Source organism: Taudactylus pleione, unplaced genomic scaffold (genome assembly GCF_031769625.1).
Source record: "Taudactylus pleione unplaced genomic scaffold, aTauple2 ptg000198l, whole genome shotgun sequence".
In the NCBI taxonomy this organism is placed as follows: Eukaryota; Metazoa; Chordata; class Amphibia; order Anura; family Myobatrachidae; genus Taudactylus; species Taudactylus pleione.
Window position 1 is genome coordinate 20,048,627 of NW_028284600.1, and position 25,572 is coordinate 20,074,198.

General features: G+C 48.8%; 1 protein-coding gene across 2 annotated transcripts in view; it reads left to right on the plus strand.

Moving 5' to 3' along the window:
* CFAP46 (cilia and flagella associated protein 46) overlaps positions 1-25,572 on the plus strand; it is a 351,236-nt gene that overhangs the window by 210,461 nt on the left and 115,203 nt on the right. For both annotated transcript variants that reach the window (XM_088476936.1, XM_088476935.1), the window contains 3 exons: positions 15,840-15,988; positions 18,299-18,397; positions 20,709-20,796. In XM_088476936.1, coding sequence (XP_088333062.1) covers positions 15,840-15,988; positions 18,299-18,397; positions 20,709-20,796 — 336 coding nt within the window. The remainder of the gene's footprint in view (positions 1-15,839; positions 15,989-18,298; positions 18,398-20,708; positions 20,797-25,572) is intronic.

Below are 25,572 nucleotides of genomic sequence, written 5' to 3' on the forward strand. Positions count from 1 at the left end.
GCCCTTGAAAATGCTAAACAGAAAAGATTAGCATCAAACTGGGAAACCACAACATCCAGAATTGCAGTCCGGGTGCAGGGGCAACAAACAAAAAACCTAAGCAATAGGGGAATAACGATTGGCCTTCGCTTATCAACTGGCCGAGGTGAGGTGCGAGCCCAACCCTTAAGGGCCTTAATAACGGCAAGGCTCTAGGCAAGGTCTGGACGCCCCTTCAGTCGCAAAAGAAATGCCCGTCAGCATGCGCGCAATTACCGCACGGGGCCGACCGGAAACATAAAGACTCCAAACAAAAGAAAGCATTGAGCAATGCATGCTCTCACCTCTGTGTCCGCGGTGATGGAGGTAGCTTTCCCATACGGACCAAGCCTTCCGGTAGGCCCGCAACGTAGCCGGAGCATTGATTGCTCGGCTAGGACATCCATGCCAGCTCGATGACCAGTCAAGCATGGGGGGGAGGGAGGGGGGGGGGCAGGCTCACTAACTAAACAAGCCTCAGGAGCAAGCGACCTAAACTTGTCCCACTGGAAACGTGAGAGCACGTCAGCAATGTTATTGTTCGAGCCCTATATGTGAGTCGCCTTGAACAAGATGTTAAATTGAAAGCAACGCATCAGTAACTGCGCAAGCGAGCGTAAGGCTGGCAACGAAGAGGCGCGCTGTCCATTAACAGCATGAACAACGCCTAAGTTGTCGCATCTAAAAACAATACTATCGCGCAACTCAGGGGCCCACATTACCAGTGCCACCATAAGGGGAAACAATTCAAGGAGTAGCAGGTCTTTAGGTAAACCCCTGGAAAACCACTCCGGCGGCCAAGGGGCAGCACACCATGATCCTCGAAAGTAACACCCAAAGCCCAACGAGCCGGCCGCATCAGTGAACAACGTTAATTGCTAGCTGGGGACCAGAGGAGGCAGCCACAGGAGCACACCATTAAAGTTGGCTATAAAAAAAAAAAAAGAGCCAAAAAGATAGCTCCTGTTTTGTTTCAGCAGAGAGCAGAATAAAATGGTGCACGCTGCGAACACCCGCGGTGGCTTTCTGGAGCGACCTGGAAAATACCCTACCCATGGGAATCACCCTGCATGAGAAATTGAGCAATCCTAGGAGAGATTGCGCTCGGCGCAGTGTCAGCTTACCCGCAGCCATGCAATCCTGAATGGCATGTTTAATTTGAGAATTATTCTCAGACGGAAGTCTGCAGCAGCCATCCGAGGTATCGATCTCGATATCCAAAATGGACAGCCGGGAAACGGGGCCCAAAGTTTCATCACTGGCAATCGGAACCCCCCAAAAAAGCAAAAGGGGGGTTGAATGGACTTTACCAAAACCTGCAACGTGAGGATTCAGCAGGGCCGATGCACAGAAAATCGCCCAGGCAATGGGCCAAGCCGTGCACCCCGGTACCAGCCTCAACGCACCAATGCAGAAAGGTGCTGAACCTTTTGAAATAAGCACCGGACACGGAACCACCCCATAGGCAAGCACTTTTCTATGTAGTATCCGTCGACCAATGAAAACCCATGTACCTGAACAAGTCCGGGTGCAGGGGCAACAAACAAAAAACGTATTCAACATCTACCTTACCCAGCAATGCGCCGGGTCCGTGAGCCCTGACTAGCTCCAGCGCCTCATCAAAAGACTGATAAGCACCGAGCAAAGCTCCTGCGGCATGGCATCATTAACTCAACGGCCAGACGGACAAGACAGATGCTGAATGGCCTAAAAGGACCCGGCGTCTTCTTAGGGACTACGCCGACGGGGGACACTACCAAGTCCGCTATAGGCGACTCGAGAAAAGGACCAATGACCGCCGGGCCGCGCCTCTTTAAGGACTTTATCCTTAACTATGTGGGGCAGCTCTATGGCCGATCGAAGTTTCTGTGCAGGCACGACTGAAGCTATCTGCAAACAACAACCAGACTTAAAACCGTCACTCAAAAACTGCGCAGCAACTGTGTCGGGGTACCATTCGAGCCCTTAGTCCATATGTCGAACAGCCAGAAGCTGGGTGGGCATCGCCACATTTGCTACAGAGGTGGCGAAAAACGACACCGCTGACCGAACGAACACTGAGTTGAGTTAAATGCGAAGCACTTATCCTTACTGCTGTTGGCCGGGCCCGGCCGCAAGCACCTAATTTTCATCGCTGGCTAAACGCAGCCGGGGGAAAGTTTGGGTCCCTGAGTGACGTTGAGCCAAACCTCAACATCCTGTCTCCCAAAATAAAAAAAGGGGAGTCTGTCCTGCCAACGAAGAAATTCTTCATCGCAAACACGCCACGCAACCCCCCGGCCGGACCTCAGCATACTATGAATAAGGTGAAAATACCAAATGATATTGGGGTGTTCTGCGGGGCGAGTTTCTAAAAAGCAGGCCGAGAAGCCAATTAGAATAAGGCAGGAAAGCTTCCAAAACCGCCTTTGCGCTTAGCGACTCGCAATTCCTTGCGCATGTTATCCTTAAGGGAGAATTTATCCTTGTAACGTCCCTTCCGTATTTTGACTTTAACGCTAGGGCGGGGGCACCTCAAGGCCGCAGTGTTAGCGCAACGAACCACCCCAGCATCATCACTGTCAGCGGGCGCTTTGTCATCACGTGGGGCGTGGCGATTACACCGAGGCCTATGCAAGCGCCTGTCGGCCTCAAACCTAGCAAACTTAACTGCACGCTTGTGAGCTTTCTGGGAGGGGCTAGTGTCGCTGGAGTCGTCAGAGGTGGAATAACTGACGTTGCTAAACGTAAAATAATAACTGGACGAACACTCACCAACCGCCTCAGCCAGGGGATCAGCGTGGCTACCGGATCGACCAGCACCAGAAGTCGCTTCCTCGCCGGCATCCCATGAGGGATAATCGGAACCTGCAAGGATGGAGCAAGGCCCTGCAGAGCCAGGGCAGGTTGCGGAAACCCAATAGAAAGAGGCAAGCCAGCCTGACCCTCCGCCGAGACCACGTCAGTCGCGCTTACAGCCGCAGTGTCAATTGACTGCCGCAGCGAAGCTTATGGCGAGGAGCTAGCAGCCGGGGGAGCCACCGGGATAACTGGCGCTGCTTGCGCATTAGGAGGAAAGAGGGCAGCAAGCATGGGGGCCAAGGTAGTGGCCATGGTGGCAAAAAAACCCCATTACAGCAGCAGGGGCACAGGCTGGGGACACAGCGTGGCCATTTACAGGCACAGCAGAGGGAGCTGCCATACCAGCCTCCAGGGCTGCAAGCCCAGGGACTGTACCAATCGCAGGGGGCAGACAAGGTGAGAAGTAGCCCCCAGCAGCACTGCAGGGGTTACAACCTAGGAGCACTAAGCCCCGCCCCCCGCCTAGCATAACATGGCGCCACTATCAGAGCCGGCCCTCTAAAATGGCGCCCGCTTACGGCGTCATTAGACCCGTTGGCAGAGCCCGTAACTCCCCCACCGCGGCCCGCAGCACGCCAGCAAGCAAGCGATGAGGGGGCCTGGGCCGGGTAACAGGGCACCGGGTAGGTGCTGCGGTGCGCGCCAATCGGGGCGCGGCGCCGGGAGCAGCCGCGGGGGTCAGCAAAGCAGATATGCCCCGCGGCATAGCAGTGGGACCCAGCGTACAATCAGGACGGGGAGTCATGCGATTTGAGACCCCAGCGGAAGCAGCCGCGGGGGCCAGCGATCCTAACATGCCCTGAGGCATAACAGTAGCGTCCGCCTTGGGTGACCATATCAGGTGAGAAACGGGCGGGGGGAGGTTCGCGGGCGGTCCATTAAGGCAAGACAAAGTCTCAATGGGAATTGAAACAGGGAAGCTAGCGGGAATCATGCTGGCCAAGTTATGTAAGAGCAAAGGGAGAGAAAAGGGGGACAAGAGGAGGGTATATAGATAGATAAGGAAGATAAAAGGGGGTTAAAGGAGATAGAGTAAGGAGATAGGTAAAGTAAGAGAATGTGTATTGTGCACTGTGGGACACAAATTATTCCCAAAAAAGAGGCCGCAGGCTTGTAAGCCTGGCCTTAAATAAGCTCTGTCCCACTCCTCCCACTAAGGATTTCATAGGTTGGGACCAACACAATGATCACCACCCAGGCCAAGGCCCAGCCTCCTGGTTTAAGTCACTACTGGCACATTCGAGCCCTCTGTTATTCTTCTGTCATGTTAAATAATTTAACATGGCACTGGTAGAGTGATAAGAGATATGATCTTTAACTATACCCCCTCCCCCTAACATGACTGAGTGATAAAATATGTGCATTTTAAAAATATAATCCCCCTCCCCCCGAGTCCTACGCCCCGCAAGGACCCCACCCTCATAGGGCTTGCACTTGACAGGCACTGAGACAGTCTTACTATAATGTTTTATACTGCCTGTCTGCAGTGCCACAGCCCACAGAGCCTCTCTCCCGGGTCCCGGCCACTCTTTCTCCCAGCAGCCAGCTGCTGGTGCCAAGTAAGTTGCAGCAGTGTGTCGGAGTCTCGGCTTCTCAGAAGGGGCAGGCACAGGGTTGCGGCGTCACATGACGTCCGCACAGTGGCGGAACTTGTGAGTGGTGGTCCCAGGTGCAAAAATTTGCTTTGGGCCTCCCTCCTCCGCCCTACTCCAAGTTCAAAGTGCAGTGGGTGACAAATAGAGGTAGAGGGTGACAGGGTGAGACAAGAGGTAGCCAAAGAGAGGCAAGAAGGTGACAAGCAGATAGTGACGGGGAGAAGCAGTGGGTGACAGGGAGAGATAACATGCAGTGCAGTGGCAGAACTAGCAAGTGGTGGGCCCACTATGCAAAAGAAAAACTGTGGACACAGGAGATTACCAATTTACTTTAGCTTGTATTTATTACACTGTGTGACACAAATAGTGTAATAAATGCAACACGAATTACATTTGTAATTTCCGGAGAGGACAACGAGCACAAACCTGCCAGATGTTGGGCCTAATGATGTCCCTAAATATACAATATAATGGGCATATTACTACTTGCACACATAAGACTACACTATGTAGAAGAATCAGAAGTTGGCCCATGGTAATATAAAACTAGCTGCATTCTAATGTCTATTCAAAAACTGCTTGTCTGGTCTGCACCAATCATAACATGTTTGAACCCTTAAATATAACAAGAAATGTCTGATAAAAAAAGCACTTCATAGTATGGAAATTAGCATATTTTTTTACTAGCACTGTATTTTTTTTTCTACCATTTTCTTCCCTCCATTTCACACTGCCCCCATTGCAGCACACACTTACCTCCTCTCAGCTCACTGCCCCCACACAACACTCACTGCAACCATCACACAGAGCTTATTACCCCCCTTATAGTTCACTGCCCCCACACAACACTCACTGCAACCATCACACAGCTTATTACCCCCCCTTATAGTTCACTGCCCCCACACAGCACTCACTGCAACCATCACACAGAGCTTATTACCCCCCCTTATAGTTCACTGCCCCCACACAACACTCACTGCAACCATCACACAGAGCTTACTACCCCCCCTTATAGTTCACTGCCCCCACACAACACTCACTGCAACCATCACACAGAGCTTACTACCCCCCTTATAGTTCACTGCCCCCACACAACACTCACTGCAACCATCACACACCGCTTACTACCCCCCTTATAGTTCACTGCCCCCACACAACACTCACTGCAACCATCTCACACAGCTTACTACCCCCCTTATAGTTCATTGCCCCCACACAACACTCACTGCAACCATCGCACAGAGCTTATTACCCCCCCTTATAGTTCACTGCCCCCACACAACACTCACTGCAACCATCGCACAGAGCTTACTACCCCCCCTTATAGTTCACTGCCCCCACACAACACTCACTGCAACCATCGCACACAGCTTACTACCCCCCCTTATAGTTCACTGCCCCCACACAACACTCACTGCAACCATCGCACACAGCTTACTACCCCCCTTATAGTTCACTGCCCCCACACAACACTCACTGCAACCATCGCACACAGCTTACTACCCCCCCTTATAGTTCACTGCCCCCACACAACACTCACTGCAACCATCGCACACAGCTTACTACCCCCCTTATAGTTCACTGCCCCCACACAACACTCACTGCAACCATCACACAGAGCTTACTACCCCCCCTTATAGTTCACTGCCCCCACACAACACTCACTGCAACCATCACACAGAGCTTACTACCCCCCCTTATAGTTCACTGCCCCCACACAACACTCACTGCAACCATCACACAGAGCTTACTACCCCCCTTATAGTTCACTGCCCCCACACAACACTCACTGCAACCATCACACAGAGCTTACTACCCCCCCTTATAGTTCCCTGCCCCCACACAACACTCACTGCAACCATCACGCAGAGCTTACTACCCCCCTTATAGTTCACTGCCCCCACACAACACTCGCTGCAACCATCACACAGAGCTTACTACCCCCCTTATAGTTCACTGCCCCACACAACACTCGCTGCAACCACCACACAGAGCTTACTACCCCCCTTATAGTTCACTGCCCCCACACAACACTCGCTGCAACCATCACACACAGCTCACTACCTCCCTTATAGTTCACTGCCCCCACACAACACTCGCTGCAACCATCACACACAGCTTACTACCCCCCTTATAGTTCACTGCCCACACACAACACTCGCTGCAACCATCACACACAGCTTACTACCCCCCTTATAGTTCACTGCCCCACACATAACACTCGCTGCAACCATCACACAGAGCTTACTACCCCCCTTATAGTTCACTGCCCCATACAACACTCGCTGCAACCATCACACAGAGCTTACTTACCCCCCTTATAGTTCACTGCCCCCACACAACACTCACTGCAACCATCACACACAGCTTACTACCCCCCTTATAGTTCACTGCTCCCACACAACACTCACTGCAACCATCACACACAGCTTACTACCCCCCTTATAGTTCGCTGCAACCATCACACACAGCTTACTACCCCCCTTATAGTTCACTGCCCACACACAACACTCGCTGCAACCATCACACACAGCTTACTACCCCCCTTATAGTTCACTGCCCCCACACAACACTCGCTGCAACCATCACACAGAGCTTACTACCCCCCTTATAATTCACTGCCCCATACAACACTCACTGCAACCATCACACAGAGCTTACTACCCCCCCTTATAGTTCACTGCCCCCACACAACACTCACTGCAACCATCACACAGAGCTTACTAGCCCCCCTTATAGTTCACTGCCCCCACACAACACTCACTGCAACCATCACACAGAGCTTACTACCCCCCCTTATAGTTCACTGCCCCCACACAACACTCACTGCAACCATCACAGAGCTTACTACCCCCCCCTTATAGTTCACTGCCCCCACACAACACTCACTGCAACCATCACACACAGCTTACTACCCTCCTTATAGTTCACTGCCCCCACACAACACTCACTGCAACCATCACACAGAGCTTACTACCCCCCCCTTATAGTTCACTGCCCCCACACAACACTCACTGCAACCATCGCACAGAGCTTATTACCCCCCCTTATAGTTCACTGCCCCCACACAACACTCACTGCAACCATCGCACAGAGCTTACTACCCCCCCTTATAGTTCACTGCCCCCACACAACACTCACTGCAACCATCGCACACAGCTTACTACCCCCCCTTATAGTTCACTGCCCCCACACAACACTCACTGCAACCATCGCACACAGCTTACTACCCCCCTTATAGTTCACTGCCCCCACACAACACTCACTGCAACCATCGCACACAGCTTACTACCCCCCCTTATAGTTCACTGCCCCCACACAACACTCACTGCAACCATCGCACACAGCTTACTACCCCCCTTATAGTTCACTGCCCCCACACAACACTCACTGCAACCATCACACAGAGCTTACTACCCCCCCTTATAGTTCACTGCCCCCACACAACACTCACTGCAACCATCACACAGAGCTTACTACCCCCCCTTATAGTTCACTGCCCCCACACAACACTCACTGCAACCATCACACAGAGCTTACTACCCCCCTTATAGTTCACTGCCCCCACACAACACTCACTGCAACCATCACACAGAGCTTACTACCCCCCCTTATAGTTCCCTGCCCCCACACAACACTCACTGCAACCATCACACAGAGCTTACTACCCCCCTTATAGTTCACTGCCCCCACACAACACTCGCTGCAACCATCACACAGAGCTTACTACCCCCCTTATAGTTCACTGCCCCACACAACACTCGCTGCAACCACCACACAGAGCTTACTACCCCCCTTATAGTTCACTGCCCCCACACAACACTCGCTGCAACCATCACACACAGCTTACTACCTCCCTTATAGTTCACTGCCCCCACACAACACTCGCTGCAACCATCACACACAGCTTACTACCCCCCTTATAGTTCACTGCCCACACACAACACTCGCTGCAACCATCACACACAGCTTACTACCCCCCTTATAGTTCACTGCCCCACACATAACACTCGCTGCAACCATCACACAGAGCTTACTACCCCCCTTATAGTTCACTGCCCCATACAACACTCGCTGCAACCATCACACAGAGCTTACTTACCCCCCTTATAGTTCACTGCCCCCACACAACACTCACTGCAACCATCACACACAGCTTACTACCCCCCTTATAGTTCACTGCCCCCACACAACACTCACTGCAACCATCACACACAGCTTACTACCCCCCTTATAGTTCGCTGCAACCATCACACACAGCTTACTACCCCCCTTATAGTTCACTGCCCACACACAACACTCGCTGCAACCATCACACACAGCTTACTACCCCCCTTATAGTTCACTGCCCCCACACAACACTCGCTGCAACCATCACACAGAGCTTACTACCCCCCTTATAATTCACTGCCCCATACAACACTCACTGCAACCATCACACAGAGCTTACTACCCCCCCTTATAGTTCACTGCCCCATACAACACTCGCTGCAACCATCACACAGAGCTTACTTACCCCCCTTATAGTTCACTGCCCCCACACAACACTCACTGCAACCATCACACACAGCTTACTACCCCCCTTATAGTTCACTGCCCCCACACAACACTCACTGCAACCATCACACACAGCTTACTACCCCCCTTATAGTTCGCTGCAACCATCACACACAGCTTACTACCCCCCTTATAGTTCACTGCCCACACACAACACTCGCTGCAACCATCACACACAGCTTACTACCCCCCTTATAGTTCACTGCCCCCACACAACACTCGCTGCAACCATCACACAGAGCTTACTACCCCCCTTATAATTCACTGCCCCATACAACACTCACTGCAACCATCACACAGAGCTTACTACCCCCCTTATAGTTCACTGCCCCATACAACACTCGCTGCAACCATCACACAGAGCTTACTTACCCCCCTTATAGTTCACTGCCCCCACACAACACTCACTGCAACCATCACACACAGCTTACTACCCCCCTTATAGTTCACTGCCCCCACACAACACTCACTGCAACCATCACACACAGCTTACTACCCCCCTTATAGTTCGCTGCAACCATCATACACAGCTTACTACCCCCCTTATAGTTCACTGCCCACACACAACACTCGCTGCAACCATCACACACAGCTTACTACCCCCCTTATAGTTCACTGCCCCCACACAACACTCGCTGCAACCATCACACAGAGCTTACTACCCCCCTTATAATTCACTGCCCCATACAACACTCACTGCAACCATCACACAGAGCTTACTACCCCCCCTTATAGTTCACTGCCCCCACACAACACTCACTGCAACCATCACACAGAGCTTACTAGCCCCCCTTATAGTTCACTGCCCCCACACAACACTCACTGCAACCATCACACAGAGCTTACTACCCCCCCTTATAGTTCACTGCCCCCACACAACACTCACTGCAACCATCACAGAGCTTACTACCCCCCCCTTATAGTTCACTGCCCCCACACAACACTCACTGCAACCATCACACACAGCTTACTACCCTCCTTATAGTTCACTGCCCCCACACAACACTCACTGCAACCATCACACAGAGCTTACTACCCCCCCCTTATAGTTCACTGCCCCCACACAACACTCGCTGCAACCATCACACAGAGCTTACAACCCCCCCTTATAGTTCACTGCCCACACACAACACTCACTGCAACCATCACACAGAGCTTACAACCCCCCATATAGATCACTGTCCTTCAGGGCTGGCGCCCGGCGGCAACTGACTCCCTTTTCTCCGGGAGTTCCGCCACTGGGCTACATAGCAGTCTCTGCACGGGGCACACAGTGACATTGGTGTGAGTGGTGGGTGAAGGTGCTGCTGCCACCAGCCTGTATAGTGTTGCTGCTCACGTGGGTCACTCCAACGACGGCCCCTCTGCAAAACAATACAGGTTGAGTCTCCCATATCCAAAATGCTTGGGACCAGGGGTATTTTGGATAACGGAATATTCCGTATTTTGGAATAATTGCATACCATAATGAAATATCTTGAGAATAGGACCCAAATATACACACAGAATGCATTTATGTGTTATATACACCTTATACACACAGCCCGCAGGTCATTTTATACAATATTTTCAATAATATTGTTTGTGTACAGAAATTAAATTAATTTATGTTTCATATACAGCCTATACACACAGCCTGAAGGTAATTTTATACAATATTTTTAATAATTTATGCCTTAGACAAAGTTTGTGTACATTGAACCATCAAAAATCAAAAGTTTCATTATATCAGAAGCGATTTCATGGACGAATCCGCGGGCAACAGTTAGTTAATATATAAGTCTAAAAATGATGTGTTACTGTTATATAAACTGACATATGAGTGTGATTTCTGAGCATCAGATGTAAAGAGATTTTTAACTTCTTATACATTGAAATTAATCAATTAATGGTGCATAACTGTAATTTGTGTTGAATGTATGCTTCTTACAGTACCTTTTCTTTCTGTGTTCTGTCAGACCCAGGTGGGAGGGGTGAGTTTGTGGCGCCCCAAATCACATCATTGCAGTCCTGCTTTGCCCTCTTCAATGAAGATATATGGAGGAGAGTTGTCTACTCTCCTGGGGGCCAAGATTGGAAAATCTGAAGGTGGAACCCATTTTTATCTTTTAGCCCGGGTAGCACATTGAATAGATTGGAATGACAGAGAGCATACTAAATTAGCATTTACAAATGTGTCCTCATACACTGAGGGTCATTACTAGGGAGGGCAATCCCGGGATCGGGATAGGCGGGATCCCGGGATTTTGGCCTAAAATTGTCCGGGATCGAATCCCGGATTGGAAGAGTTCTCAGACGCTGCCGGCTCCCCTTTCCCCCCGGCTTGCACTGCGCAGCGTGACATGAGGACAGAGGTCACGCTGTGCAGTGCCAGTTGAAGGGTCCCACACACCCATCCCCATCCTGGGTGGTTGTTATTGAAAGCCGGGAGCCGCCTAGTATGTAACTATGGAGGCATTTCTTTTAGAACGAGGCCTATCCCGGGAATCCCCGGATCTAGTTTTTTTTCAATCCCGAATCCCTGGATTGAAAAAACGACCCAGGATTGACATCCCAAGTCTTTACGCCATACAGCACTAGACACCCAGTGCGAGTAATGAGATGAGTAATGTACTGTATATTTCTTTTAATTTTGCATCTTACAGGCATATTCAATTACAGGCGAAAAGTCCCGTACTTTTCACATACCGGACTTTTCACCGACATCGCTGGTTTTCAATGCGAAAGAGCATCGCGTGTGTGCCGGCTTTTCCCCGTATTCAGTTAGAAATTGGTGAAAATGGGACCCGGCGAAATTGTAACATGCGAAAAGTACTGTCAGATTTGGGGAAATCAGCCTGACACCCCCCAAAAGAAGCACTGACATTGGGGATAACTCTAGGGGGTAAATTTACTAATGGGGGGTATCCACTTAGCGATTGCACGATAACGATGTCGTTATCGTGCAATCGCTTGCAAATCGCGCATGCATCGGGCATGTTTTGGACGGAAGCGACCCGTGATGTGCGTGCCTGCGGGTAGCTTCCGACATCGCCCGTACATGCAGGTCAACCTGATGATCTCGTCAGGTTCTGCATGTGCGGGGATGAGGGATGTGCCGGACTGAATGAGTGAACGTTCAGTCTAGGCACATCACTAGCTATACAAACGACAGCACGATTGCAATGTCGCAATTGTGCTTTCGTTTGTATATCGCTAAGTGGATACCCCCCATAAGATTCGGGATGGTCCCGATTTTCAAAGTGATTTAACTCGCTGGAGTTCGCCAAAATTTAGGTGATTTAATCCCTTTTCTTTTACCAAATTTACCAACAGGCGATTTGAGGCTAAACGAGTTTGCCGAAAGTGAAGCAGAACGAGATATCTCTCCCGAGTATCCCCCCCCCCCAAAAAACACTAACCAGCCCCGGGCTTGCCAGCCTGTCCAAGTTCTTAACATCACAGGGAAAAAAATGTGTAGGGTTCCCTTTTAATGTAAGAACCAGCACAAGGCTGCAGGGACAGAGCTGGTTTTAAATATATGGCGAAAAAAAAATGATGTGGGTTCAACCATATATTTAAAACCAGCCCTGGACCCTTTCTAATGGGGAGCTGATGCCACAGCCAGGGGTGCCCTTTCACCAGGCCCCCCAGCTGCAGCATCAGTCCTGACCGTTAGTCAGCCCAGGCCAGGGATCCCTGGGGAGTTGGTGACCCCCCTCAATAAAGGGGTCACCCTCTCCAGGGCACCCCTGGCCTAGGCTGATAGCCCGGGGCTATCCCGGCCACCCCTGGGTGGTGGGTTGATTGTGTTAGGTGAAGTTTAAAAATAGATATATCATCATTGTCTTTACAGTGGAACTACAGGTCCCAGCAAGCCTCCCCCGCATGATGGTACTTGTAGAACCACAAGTACCAGCATGCGGGGCATTAAGGGCCCACTGGTACCTGTAGTTCACCTGTAAAGAAATGGTTAAAAAAGTACACCACACACCTGTAAAATAAAGCTTTATTACATACATGCATACTCATACATACTCACCTGTTTCCAGATGTTCGCGTCCACTTGTCAACATAAAGTATCCTATTGGAATTACCTGTTAAAGATCCAATACACACCTCTGTGTCCCACGATGTTCTCCGCAGAAATCCAAGACGGGCCCCTGATACAATGTAACAGCATGTTACTGCATGCTGTTACACTGCGCTACGGGGTACCTTTTTTTTCACCATATATTTAAAACCAGCTCTGTCCCTGCAGCCTTGTGCTGGTTCTTACATTACAGGGGATCCCTACACATTTTTTTCCCTGTAATGTTAAGAACTTGGACATGCTGGCAAGCCTGAGGCTGGTTAGTGTATTGGGGGTGGACCTCACGTAATTTTTTTTCTCAATTTATCCCTATTTTTTACAGTTACAGAAAGAAACATACACAAATCACAATGATTTATGTATGATTCTGACCATCTCGCAGCTCAGGGGTTGAGAGTTGGAAAAGTGATTTTGACAGAGAGTTTGCTCCTATCTCACCCGAGCTTTTATCCTGATCTTTGGTAAATTTGAGAGATGTATGTTTTAGGTGAAAAGTACTTCCGATTTGGCCCGATGGTGATTTGATTCGAGATTGCATTCTCACCCGAGTTTTACGAGTGAGATGAGAGAAATCTCTATCTAACTCACCCGACTTTGCCTGTAGTAAATTTGCAAGCAGGGAAAAAATCAATAAATCACCCGAGACCTGTCTCGATTGTTAGTAAATTTACCCCTAGATACCTCCGAATAGCCCTGCTGAAGGTATTTGGGGTACTTAAATGCTCTCATTAGCTGTTATTTAGCGTCTTTGCATAAGTGGTGAAGAATGGCATTTAGCATTTTTTTTGTGTGTGAAAATAAGTAGTCCCAGCAAATTTGGGGTACCTGAAAATGGGTGCTAGCATATTTTTAAGTTGCTAAAGTGAAGTTTTAAAAATTGTAAAAAAAAACCTTCCGCAAGCACATGCCAACGTAAAAACACCTGGGGCATACTTGGGAGCCCCCCTGGAGTCTATTTCGCTAGTTTTTAAGTTTGTCCTTCAACTTTGGACTTTTTTGCCCCCAAAAGGAAAGTACTTTTTGCGGTTATCTAAAGTATTTTTTAAACTTTTTTTTTAGCACAGTTTAAATTTGGGGGATTGTCCCAAGGGTGCTGGGTGGTTTCCGGACATTTCCACCCCAAAACCGCAATTCTGCACTTTTTATCGACACCTATTCATAGGCGAAACTTTTTCACCGGGTCCATTTAATTGAGTTTCCGCACCAGCAAAAAGTGTCCGGAATTGAATACGGAGGAAACTTTTTGCATGGCGAAATGATGCCACTGGCGATACTTTTCCGCAGAAACTGACTTTTCGCACCTAATTTAATCTGGCCGTTAGTCTCCTTGCAGATGCAGCAAAAAGTCGCACACAGGTCCTGATTCAGAGCCGGACGCTATTTGCGCTCGCTCGTTCAGAAAAAGGGGCCGGCTATTTAAATCGAGCGCTCGCTCTTTGCGGTCTGTTGACGCCTCTATGTCTGAGCGAGCGAACGAAACAAGCACTCGTTATTTTGTAAAGACGCCCCTTGGCCGCTCGCATCATACGTCATCTCCGCTATTTATTAGATTAATCAAGTACATCGAAAGGCGTCTGAACTGCTTGCAGTGCTTGTGGTTGGATTTTCCTACCGCAATCATGCGAACAGTTCAGGCTAAGAAACAACCAAGTGACGTGGTCGATGACGCTGCTTTGTTAATTATGCACACCCTTAAAACGCCCGTTTTGACCGTTTGGCACGCCTGCGTTCGGATCACCACTCCCCGTTTTCAAGCACCTTCCCCTGTTACCACCCACAAACGCCTCATTCTGTCACTCAAATTAGCAGGCACTCGCTGTTTTGCGAGCGCTCAGTTTCCGACCGCAATGACTGGTTGGCGCATGCGCATTACGACCCATACGCATGCGCTGTTGTGCGAACATCGCTCGGAGCGAACGAGCGGCCGCTTACGAGCGGCTCTGAATCAGGCCCACAGTGCACTAGAGACATTAGGCTGGGACTTTAACTGTACAGGAATTGGTTTTACTCATGTACAGAGTTGCAGATGAAGCACAATGGAGCTTGGCGTTAGCCACGACCACAGATTCAGACTGACAGTGGTCAGTGTACTGACTCTAGCAATGCAGTTTTGTCACTTCCAGTTGTTTTATATTCATGCGAATAAGATGCACATTTTATACGTTAAAATCCTTGTGTACTGAGAGGGGCATGAAAAAAAAGGTGACACTCTAGATCACTGTGATTCTAGAAAGTTTGGGAACCGCTGACTTAGAGAGATGTAGATCATACATAAGTAATTTACAGGATTTAAGTTGCCCAATGTTTCAAAAGTGACATTTGAATGGACATACAGTAATTTATGGTTCTGGCACTCACCCAGGCTTTTCAACAAAGGGGGGACTAACGGGGCCCAGAATAAGGGAAACTGCTGCCTACTATTACCAGCACAGTGCTACCTTGTGGGTTATGCAATGTGATTTGATCTCGTTATGGGAGCCTCCACTGAGACAGTCGCTGTGCTACATAATTATCAGGGCAGCAGCAGGCTCCGCATCAGTAAGCAGAAGGTCACATTCAAACTAATTGTGGAGTCTGTAAAATTAATTTCATACAGAATATACTTGCATTTTAAGTTTATCCATTGAAATGACAATAAGTGATATTTTTCATCTTTTTTATTACCATCTTCTTGCTTTATTGAATCAAGACATACTGTATATTGCATATTTCTTTGTATTTACATTTTTTTTTTATTATGTCTTCTTATTCTACAGACATACAGTCTCTATTACTTGGATCTACTAGTGAAGGAGCTACAGAGTATGTCATTTACTCACATGGCTCTGCCTGTTCTCCACTTAGCTGAAGTTATTGCACATGACGTTGTGGAAAGTAAAAGTCTGTCAGATCTCTACCACCTGAAGTTAGTACCATATACTTGCTATACTTTTATAGCTTGAATTGCCTCTGGTGATGTACAAATGTGCCACTTGGCCGAGATGACAGCAGTTGGCTACCTTTTCCCAGTGACGTGCTATGAGGTTAATGGCTGTGGAGGCACACATGTATAAAAACACAGTTTTTATATCAAAACTCCGGAGCATTACAGGGGTCATGATAGGGGAGGGAGTCTGACCGAGGAGGCTCTGCCTCCTCTTCCTATCCTGACTGCACATCCTTGCCTTTTTCCTACGTAGCCATACAACCTGCTATCCCCATGTTCTGTCCAGTCTGTGAGTACAGTAGTTGGTGTTTATATAGTTATTAAAAAAGAGTGTTTTATCAATAACAACTAGGCACATTGTACATTGCTAGATTGATTTGCTAAAGCAAGTTCAGTTTGAAACTTCAAAGTTCTGCCAGACTGTGATGCTGCCATGGCTGGGGTTGCGTTATGCACCTCCTAACATTTCTCTGCTGCAATTAGCGAAACTTCTAGATTGTGGAGGCGTACCTTGAGTGGAGAGTAGCCGTGCATATTTCTGTGTGCAAGGGGGAAAAATCTAGATAGAATGGGGCAAAATGAAGGCTTTTGGCCCTGTACATTGAGGACTGAATTGAGAGTTATGTAATAAAGGCAGCCATATAAAGACACACCCTAAGTATAACTTGATGCCATCAGAACAAAGTTGTCGGTCATCATCATCAACATGATGATGATGATGTGGCCTGTTTAAAAAATAATAATAATATTAATAATAATTTGCGAGCACCAGTGCTACAGCCTGGGTGTTTGCTACTAAAGCAAGGGCAGTGAAAGTTTTCTCAATGTTTTAGGAAAAGCTTCAGCCAACTGTCACTCCACCCCCTCCTTCCAGTACCCACTTTCACTTTCCAGCCCTCACACATTTGACATTTGTAAAATAAAATGAATAACTCTTCCCTTCTTCTTGCTGGCTGTTGAGGCTGCAGTCCAGATGCTTTGATATCTGATGCAGAATGCTCTACAGGCTCCACTGCTGCCTAGGGGCAAACGCAGTAATTCTAGAGGAGGAGTTTACAAATGTTAGATTCTGAATGGGACAAAAATAGTCGCAATAAGCCAGCAACAGGCACTTTTTTTCTCATGATTTGTTTGAGCCCTTGTCTAGGTAATAATATGCACAGATAAAGTGTTGATAATATAAATCAGTGAACATATATATAATTCCCTGTACCATATGTCTCCACATGTCACTCACAATGCACACAGATACTATTACTGTGCTCTCCACATGTTATTAATTGAGCCATATGTACGATATGCTGTTGATTATGACAGGTGACCCCACATGCTACCCAGTGTCCAAGCCAAATTGTTAAGCCTCACACACACACTCATTATAGCAATACCAGCCATCCCACTCTCCACAATTGTTAGTGCATCAGTACTACACAGACACACTCACTGGACTTGTGTATTCACTGGGCTGAGCACCCCCAGCAGCTATATTACATGTACTGTGCTTTTCCCATAGGGAGAGATGGGGTGTGGTATTGGGAGGAGCACTGCTCAGTGGATTACACCACTCAGGTTAGGGCAGGATCACTCCAAGACCTCTGTGCAGGATAGTGTCACAAGCACAGGGCAGGGTCACTCACATTAGTCAGTACAGCATACCTGCAGAATGATGTACCCAGAAAGTGGCGGAACCAACACAAAAGTGGGCAGAACTACTCAGGTCAGGGGTGGGGCTTATACTGACCCACATCTGCCTGGTGTTGGGAGCTGTGATACAGGATAGGATCACTCACACTCAGGACCACTGGAGGCAGTTCCAGGTGAAGTTTGCAGGGACATGGCAATGGTTTCCCTGGTATTGGTAGGAGGGGAGGGGGCGGAGTTTTGAATTCTGTTAATGGAGTGTACTTCTGCCTCTACAATGAGGAGCAAGCAATAGTCTCTACTATTATTCAACGGAAGGTTGCTATTCCGCATTAAGAATAGTGTGTAGAATGTAAAAATTTAGGTATTTCACTGAAGTGATTTTCTAAATACCAATTATTTTACAGTGCAAATTAGATCCATTTTGCACAGATGCTGGATACACTTGCATTGTATTGTTTCCTCATGTATACAGTGGTACTGAAAGTGTCATTTAAATACCAAGATTCTACTACAGAATTCATCAAGATCTTTCTTAATCTCTTCTCTGTCATCTACGTGTTTTACTATCCATTTTCAATCATTTTAAAATAATTCAAAAGTCTGTCTGTTATTCTAATATAAATCTTTTTTATACTTTTTTATTAGAATTTCCCAAATATGTGGCGACTTAAAATTGTACCATGCCGTCAGTTACCACCAGAAAGCAGCCTGGAACATGGCCATTAGTGAATACGAGCAGATAAGGTGCAGTGTTTATGTTACTGTTTTAATTGTCTTTATTATTTATTTAAACCCTTAATTGGCTCTGCTTACAGGAAAGTATCAGAAGATCATATTAAAAAAAACCACAAATTCTCCTTCCTCTGGGGGACACTGGAACACTGGGGTTTAGTAGTGTACAAATAAACTTGCGCCAAAGACAGCTGCCTTGTTCTATTTCATGAGCCACACTGTAGCTCATACACAGTATCAACTGAAAACCATGAAAAGGCTGCTAATCAGCTTCTGTCTATTAGACAGCAGCTAATACCTGGGGCAAATATATCTCCCCTTGATAACCTTTCCAGTGTTTTTGTCACATTACTGAATTATTGTTTCAATCTGAACGATTATACTGCATGTCCTAAAGAGCGGCAAAGTGACGTTTTAAATGACCCCTCGATCAGGGAATATAATCGGCATGCGGGGTGCTGATGGTCTAACTACCGGGGCCGAAATCCAGACAGGTCGGGATACCGGCACCAGTATCCCGACCATCGGCATCCCGAAGGTAAGTATCTGGGTGTTAGGGGGAGGTTAGCGTTAGGGTGTGAGTTTAGGTTTAGGCACTAGGGGGAGGGTTAGGGTTAGGCACTAGGGGGAGGATTAGGCACTAGGGGGAGGATTAGGCACTAGGGGGAGGGAGAGGTTAGGTTTAGGCACTAGGGTGGGAGGTTAGATTTAGGCACCGGGAAGGGGGTGTTAGGTTTAGGGTGCGGGGAGGGGGCGGTTAGGCTTAGGCACTGGGGGGGAAAGGTTAGGGTTAGGAACCGGGGAGGGAGGGTTAGGGTAGGGATAAGGAAATCACTTACCATTAGTTGCTATGGGTGTAGGGATTCTAGCTGTTGGGATGCCATGGTCTGTATTCTGACCAGCGGCATCCCGATAGCTGGGATTTCATACCCAACCCCTTGATCAGAAATGTGCACACTATAAAGTGTGCAGAATTTCGGCTCATCGTTTTGGATAAATATTGTGCAGCAGGCCAGATCAGATGAACGGTACTCAGCCCTGGGTGCTGTGCGTACACTATGAAATTATCGGCATGAGCATCTGAAAATCGTCTTATTGGCCAGATTATTGCATAGCGTGTGCCTAGATTAACTTGCTGCCTTAAAGCTGCCTATACCAACACAGGACATAGGTATAAGTAAGGTACAGGGAGGTGGTTGTTATATGTGAGTGTGATGGTGAGGAGGGACAATTGTGTTACAGGGAAGGGGGTGTGGGGAAAAAAAGAGTTACAGAATTGATGGTGAACAAATAGATTACTATGGAGAGGTAGGGGTAAAAAAAGATGGGTTAAGCAAGTTAAGTTCTATTGTGATCCTATCAACTGGCTAAATCTACCAATGTGGTCCCCATATCAGAAAATATTGTTGACCCAGGCTATAAAAATGATATAGACATCATTTAGTTATGTGCGAACTCACCAGTTATTATTTAGCTCTGAAATACATGTAAAGAATGGCTCTTTTGCCATTTAAATTAGCAAAATCAATGAATTAAATACATATGTATCTTGCCTCTTATTTTAAAAAATAGAAACACCTCCAAGAATCTGCATTCTAAATATAAGTGATAGAAAAAGATTTTTATTTCTTTTTAGTATGGAATAAATTCAATATGAGCAGCAATACTTCCTTGAAACTAGCAGCAAAGAAATTCTCATACATCATTGCTGCAGTCACGCCAAACACCCCCTCTTGACGCACCAGCTCCCGCGCTACTCTGCTAGCTCCGGGCATTTATCTTGCGGGTTTTATTTGTCAAAAATAACTAGGACGCACCAGGAGACTGCACAGATTAATTTGATATACAAAATTTGTACAGCTGTATGCGGCTGAGTCTCTGAGTCTGTATCCGAAGCGATACGATGCTGTAAAGTCGTCTCTTTTCCACACTCATTGTGCTTCGTATACAGACTCAGTCGCACACAGACATACAAGTGTCACATATCAAATTACTCCGTGCAGTCTCCTGGTGCGTCCTAGTGCGTCGCATTGCGACTTAGACACATGGTCCGCCGCTAGCAGAGTTGCACGCGACCTAACGGCTCACTCATGCCAGGCATATTGCGATGCATGGCGTATTGAGGCTAGCTGAGCAAGGACACCTCTGTACTCAGATGCATGTTCTCACAAAAAGATTCCTGGCGATAGCAGAGTCGCATGAGACCTGGCGGCTCACTCGCTCCAGGCATCTCGCTCCACGCAGCGTATTGAGGCTAGATGTGTGAGGACACGTCTGTAAGTTGTCTGTCTCTTCACTAATGTTTTTTAAATGTTTGTTATAGTTGTAGACAAGAAATATCAATGATTAAAGATGAAAAACAAGATGACTGCTTGGCTGTGAACACAAACAATCTAGGTGGAAGACAGAAGGTAAGTTACTTCATGTACTGTACGTAAATATAGTGCCCATATTTACATTAGTGTTGTTTCCCGGGAGCTTACACGGGAGGTGGTTGAAATCCCGGCTGTTGGGATGCCGGAGCTCAGAATGCTGGCGCTGGAATCCTGACGGTAAGTAGTGGGGTTAGGGGGAGGGTTAGGATTAGGGGTTAGGCAGTGCCAGATTAAGGTCCACGTGGGCCTGGAGCTGAAACTTATGAATGGCCTATTGTGTGTCGGCGCAGGGGTTGTGACCAACACCACAGGGGTCTGACTAGTAATGTGGTGGGCATGACCAATGTTGCGGGGGTGTTGCACTCCTCAAAATAAATATTCTTGCCCAGGTGCAATCGGCATAAGCACTCAGGGAACTTTTAAACAGATGAGTCAGCATCAACACTTGTGTTCCAATGTTTCAGAATTTAATTCTTTCCTCAGGGAACAATGAAAGTTGTACGCAAACCCAATGGTTTACGTACATTTCCGATGTCTGTCAATCTGCGCATGCGCAGAACCTATACTGTTCATGTGCAGATCTCTGTCTGCGATGATGGTTGCAGTGCTCCCTAAGCCACAGCATGATTGACATGCTGCAGCTGTATGGGGAAGGGGGGTCGACGGCCAGCATTACAGAAAATGATGGTGTGTCAGCCCCATTTTGGCTGTATCGAGGCTTGTGACTGCATCCGTGGATGCAGCTTCACATGCCCCGGAAGTGTGAAATTCACGGCCATCCTCAGTAACCTGAGGGTTACTCAGATGAACGATATTCATGCAGATGGTGCGATACTGCATTTTCGGAGGCAGCAGTGGATCACAAAAAAATGCAGTGGACGTTTTTCTGCAGCTTTTACATATTTTCACACAGCAGTTGAGTCTCTCTGTGTGAACTGTTCACAACTCTGAATAAGGCCCAATGTACATCATAAACTCACCTTAAATATCCAAAGTTGAGTTTCCAGCATGGACCTGGCAGGCTGCAATCGGCAACGGCTACTTCCAGTAAAAGCAAAAGTGCATCATCACGTCGGAGCATCCTGACCAGGGTTTGCATAGTTACTATAGAAACAGAGGGCCTGATTCAGACCCAGTCGACGTTTGGCCACTGGGCATATACACGACGGAGCCGGCTCCGTCGTGCGCATGCGTGAGACCCGGCTAGCGACGGGTGCTCCGTCACTCCGGGTCTCGCACCACAGGGGGTGAGCTGTCGATGGTGATTGACAGCTCGCCCCCGTTTGCTAGGCATGGCCGGGGGGTGGCTTCACAAATGGAGGCGTTCCCAAGCGAACACCTGGCGTTTGTGGGCGGCCCCACTGACATCACCAGTGATGTCAGTGGGAGAGCTTCCGGCTCTATTAGAGCAAGAAGCTCTCTGGGGCTTCTGGCTATGAGACCCTACCACAAGGGTCTCGTATCGCGACCATCAACCTGGCCGCTCGCTATAGCTGTGGGTGGTCATCAACAGCTATGCGAGTGGCCGGGAGGCCGCTCCAAAAAAAAAATAAAATGCCCTGATTCAGAGCGAGCGTCCATCTCTGAATCAGGCCCAGAGTGTATACATTAAAAGAAATAGTCCCAAGTACATGAAAGAAGGTAATCGCACATATACAAACATTAATGATCCTGTGAGCATGATATAATCATAATGAGCCAATAAACCTGACACTTACATAATATAAAGAATGTAACAACTACATTAGAGTCCTTGGGGTAGATGTATTATAGCGGCACTTACCGTGCCGCTATAATGCTTCCTTCTTTGCCTCTTCGCAGGAAGCACTATCGATGAGATGTATGAACATCTCATCGGCCGGAGAGGGGGAGCGTTAACTCCCCCCTCCGGCACTACCCGCTAGAGACCACAGCGCATCAGCCTAGTACTGATGCGCTGTGTCTTAGTCCCGGCCGGCTACACTGAGCATGCGCGGGATCTCGCAAGTATCGCGAGATTCCCGCGTGCAGCTTGGAGCCGGTAGCCGTCGCAACAGGGACATCGCTGTCCCTGTTGTGGGTATAGGGCAGCGCCAGGCTGTAGCTGTTGATAGCGACAGCTGCAGCGGGCGTAACGGTCAGGCGATCCGACCGTTCATACATGGCCCAGGCTATCGGCGCTGCTATTTTTTAGATAGCAGCGCCGATAATGACACGGGCGTCATTTACCGCCCAGACCCCCGATCATACATCGGGGAGAAGCGGTATCAGCAGGATGGGGCTGAGCGAGTGGCACACCGAGTCCCTTTACTAGCGCGTGTATGTGTGACTGTATATATATATATATATATATATATAATATATGTATTCATATCCACTGTTGTCCTTAAAAAGGAATATATATATATATATATATATATATACATGCATGCAGGGCACTGGTCATAGACGAAGTCATGAGGAAGCCTGGGCCTTCACTCATTCCAACTGAAAAGAATGGAGTTCTCCCTCTCAGGGAGGGAGCAGCATGACGGTTTTCATTGGGCTGGCCCAGCGCTGGATTAAGGGTTTGGAGGTCCAGGGCACTTAAAAGTGGGGGTCCCTATAGTCTAAAATGAACAACTTGGTCATAGTAAATTATAGAGATAGTAAGAGGGAGTTACAAGTAGGCGGTACATAATAAAGAGCCCTTCACACCACTTCCTGCACATAAGAAAAATGTATTTAGCATATATTCATATACTGGTATTCACATAGGCAGAGCCACTCATGCAGATCACATATGAAGTCACTCATGAAGCAGGTCATATATGCAGTCATATATGCAGCAGGTTACATGTGCAAATAAGCATGCAGGGTCACACATACAGATGATCATACATGCACACATGAGACACACACACATACTGTACTTAACAGTAGTTAAACTCTCTTTTACCTTGCAGGCCAGGTACTGGATGTCTAGCTGTCACTAGGGAGTTGAAAGTAAACAGGGACTCTGTAGCAGATCATCCGCCCTCTGTCCCATGATGACAAACCAGCAACAGGCAGGAGGACAGTAGACTGGGCCGTTTAGCCCCACCCCCGCCCTCGGAACACGGCCGTTTAGCCCCGCCCCCACACTCGGAACACGCCCCCTCTCTCTCTGCTTGTTTCCTTGCAGCAGTTCAGTTTTCTACTTCAGGGTCCATAGGGGGTCCACAGGGTTGACCTTGGGGTATAGCTGGATCTGGATCCATGGGCACCACGCAGTTAAAGCTTTGCTGCTCCCAGGATGCACTTGGGTCCGTCCTCCTCTATACCCCGCCCCGGCCACAGGCACCTCAGTTTTAGTTGGTGCCCGGCCGGAGTCGGGTCGCCCTGTGCAGTGGGGCTGCATAAGCAGCCCCTAAGCTTTATTCTTTATTTAAAAAAAAAAAAAAAGATGATTTTATTATTTTATTTTTACTGTCTTCAGAGCGGCAGCATCAGACTGTCCATCTGGACGTCTATGCTGCCGCTCCAACAGCCCCGCTGGCGCTGCGACGCCGGTACTGATCCGGGGATCGCAGCGGGACCCCGGAGTCAGTGTTAGCGTGGCTCCGGGACCACCCAAGGACTGCTGCCGGACTGAAGGGGCCAGGTAAGCCGCGTGCAGCGCTGTCAGCGCTGCACGCGGGGAAAATGCAGTCTTCATGCCGCCGGTCTCTGGGGACAGACCGGCGGCGCTAGTAGCGGCGGCGGGCTCCCCCTCTTCAGGAATACCCCGCGTGTCCGCTGGCCCCCGGGGTATAAGTACCGGCGGGGAACCGGCTTCCCCGGGGGTTTAGTACTAGCAGGGGAGGCAGCCTTCCCTGCTTCAGCGCTCCTCCCCTCAGCCCAGCGCGCCTTCTCTCATGTGTGCTGGCGTCGCTGGGCTGTTCTCACTCGGCCACTCCTCCTCAGAGCTCTCCGGCGGCCATCTTCCTCAGGCAGCATCGCAGAGCTCCCAGGCAGGCTTCCAGTGGACCAGTCCTCCTGCGTACCTCTCCCCCTGCAAAGGACAGTGTTCGCAGCGCTATAGCCCTCCCAGACACTGAATCTGGGAGGTTGATTGCAGCGGAAGGTGCAGTGAGTATAACGTCTCTGCATGGTATGTGACTTTTGCTAGTGCTGCTGTCTGTGCTTATTTTCTACTTACTGTCAGCTTTTTACCTATCCCTTTCCTTCTCCTACGGCCGCGTAGGTGCGTGGGGGAGGGGTGTTCTTATATAAATCTACGTATTTGTGAGGTCCGTCACATACTGCGGTGTGCTCCTCAGTACCATATTGTGGGCTGTTTGGATTGCATACTTGGGAGTGCGTGGGTGTTATACGCCTTACCTCATTTCGGTGAGACACTTTTTTTGCAAAAAAGTTTGTGTCATGTCTGATGAGGGGAATGAGCGCTCCGAGGCTCCTGTGTTGTTTTCCTGCCGACGCTGTTCGGCAGGGGTTGACGGGGCAGAATTGTCTCAGGACGGTCTGTGCGGGCGGTGCCAGTTGGTAGCTGGTACCGGTGGCGCAGGATCCTCCGTGGGCAATGTTTACGCAAGTGCTGGCGTCAATCGGCGGACCGACTTGCGGTCCCGACTGCGGCCCCTTCTAGGGCGTTGCCCCAGCCTACCATGCCCCGTTCCCCGGGTGTGACTCGTCTGGTGCAGTCTCCTCCCGGGTCTCAGACTGTGGGTCCTTATGCGGGTTTGCCGGTATACGTGCAAACCCCCACGGTGCCGCAGCAGTCGATGGTACCTTTTCAGGGGTATCCTCAGGCAGTACCCCAGCCTTGGGTGGACGTCCTCTCCAGCTCTGTTCAGAGTCTGGCGGCTTCGTCAT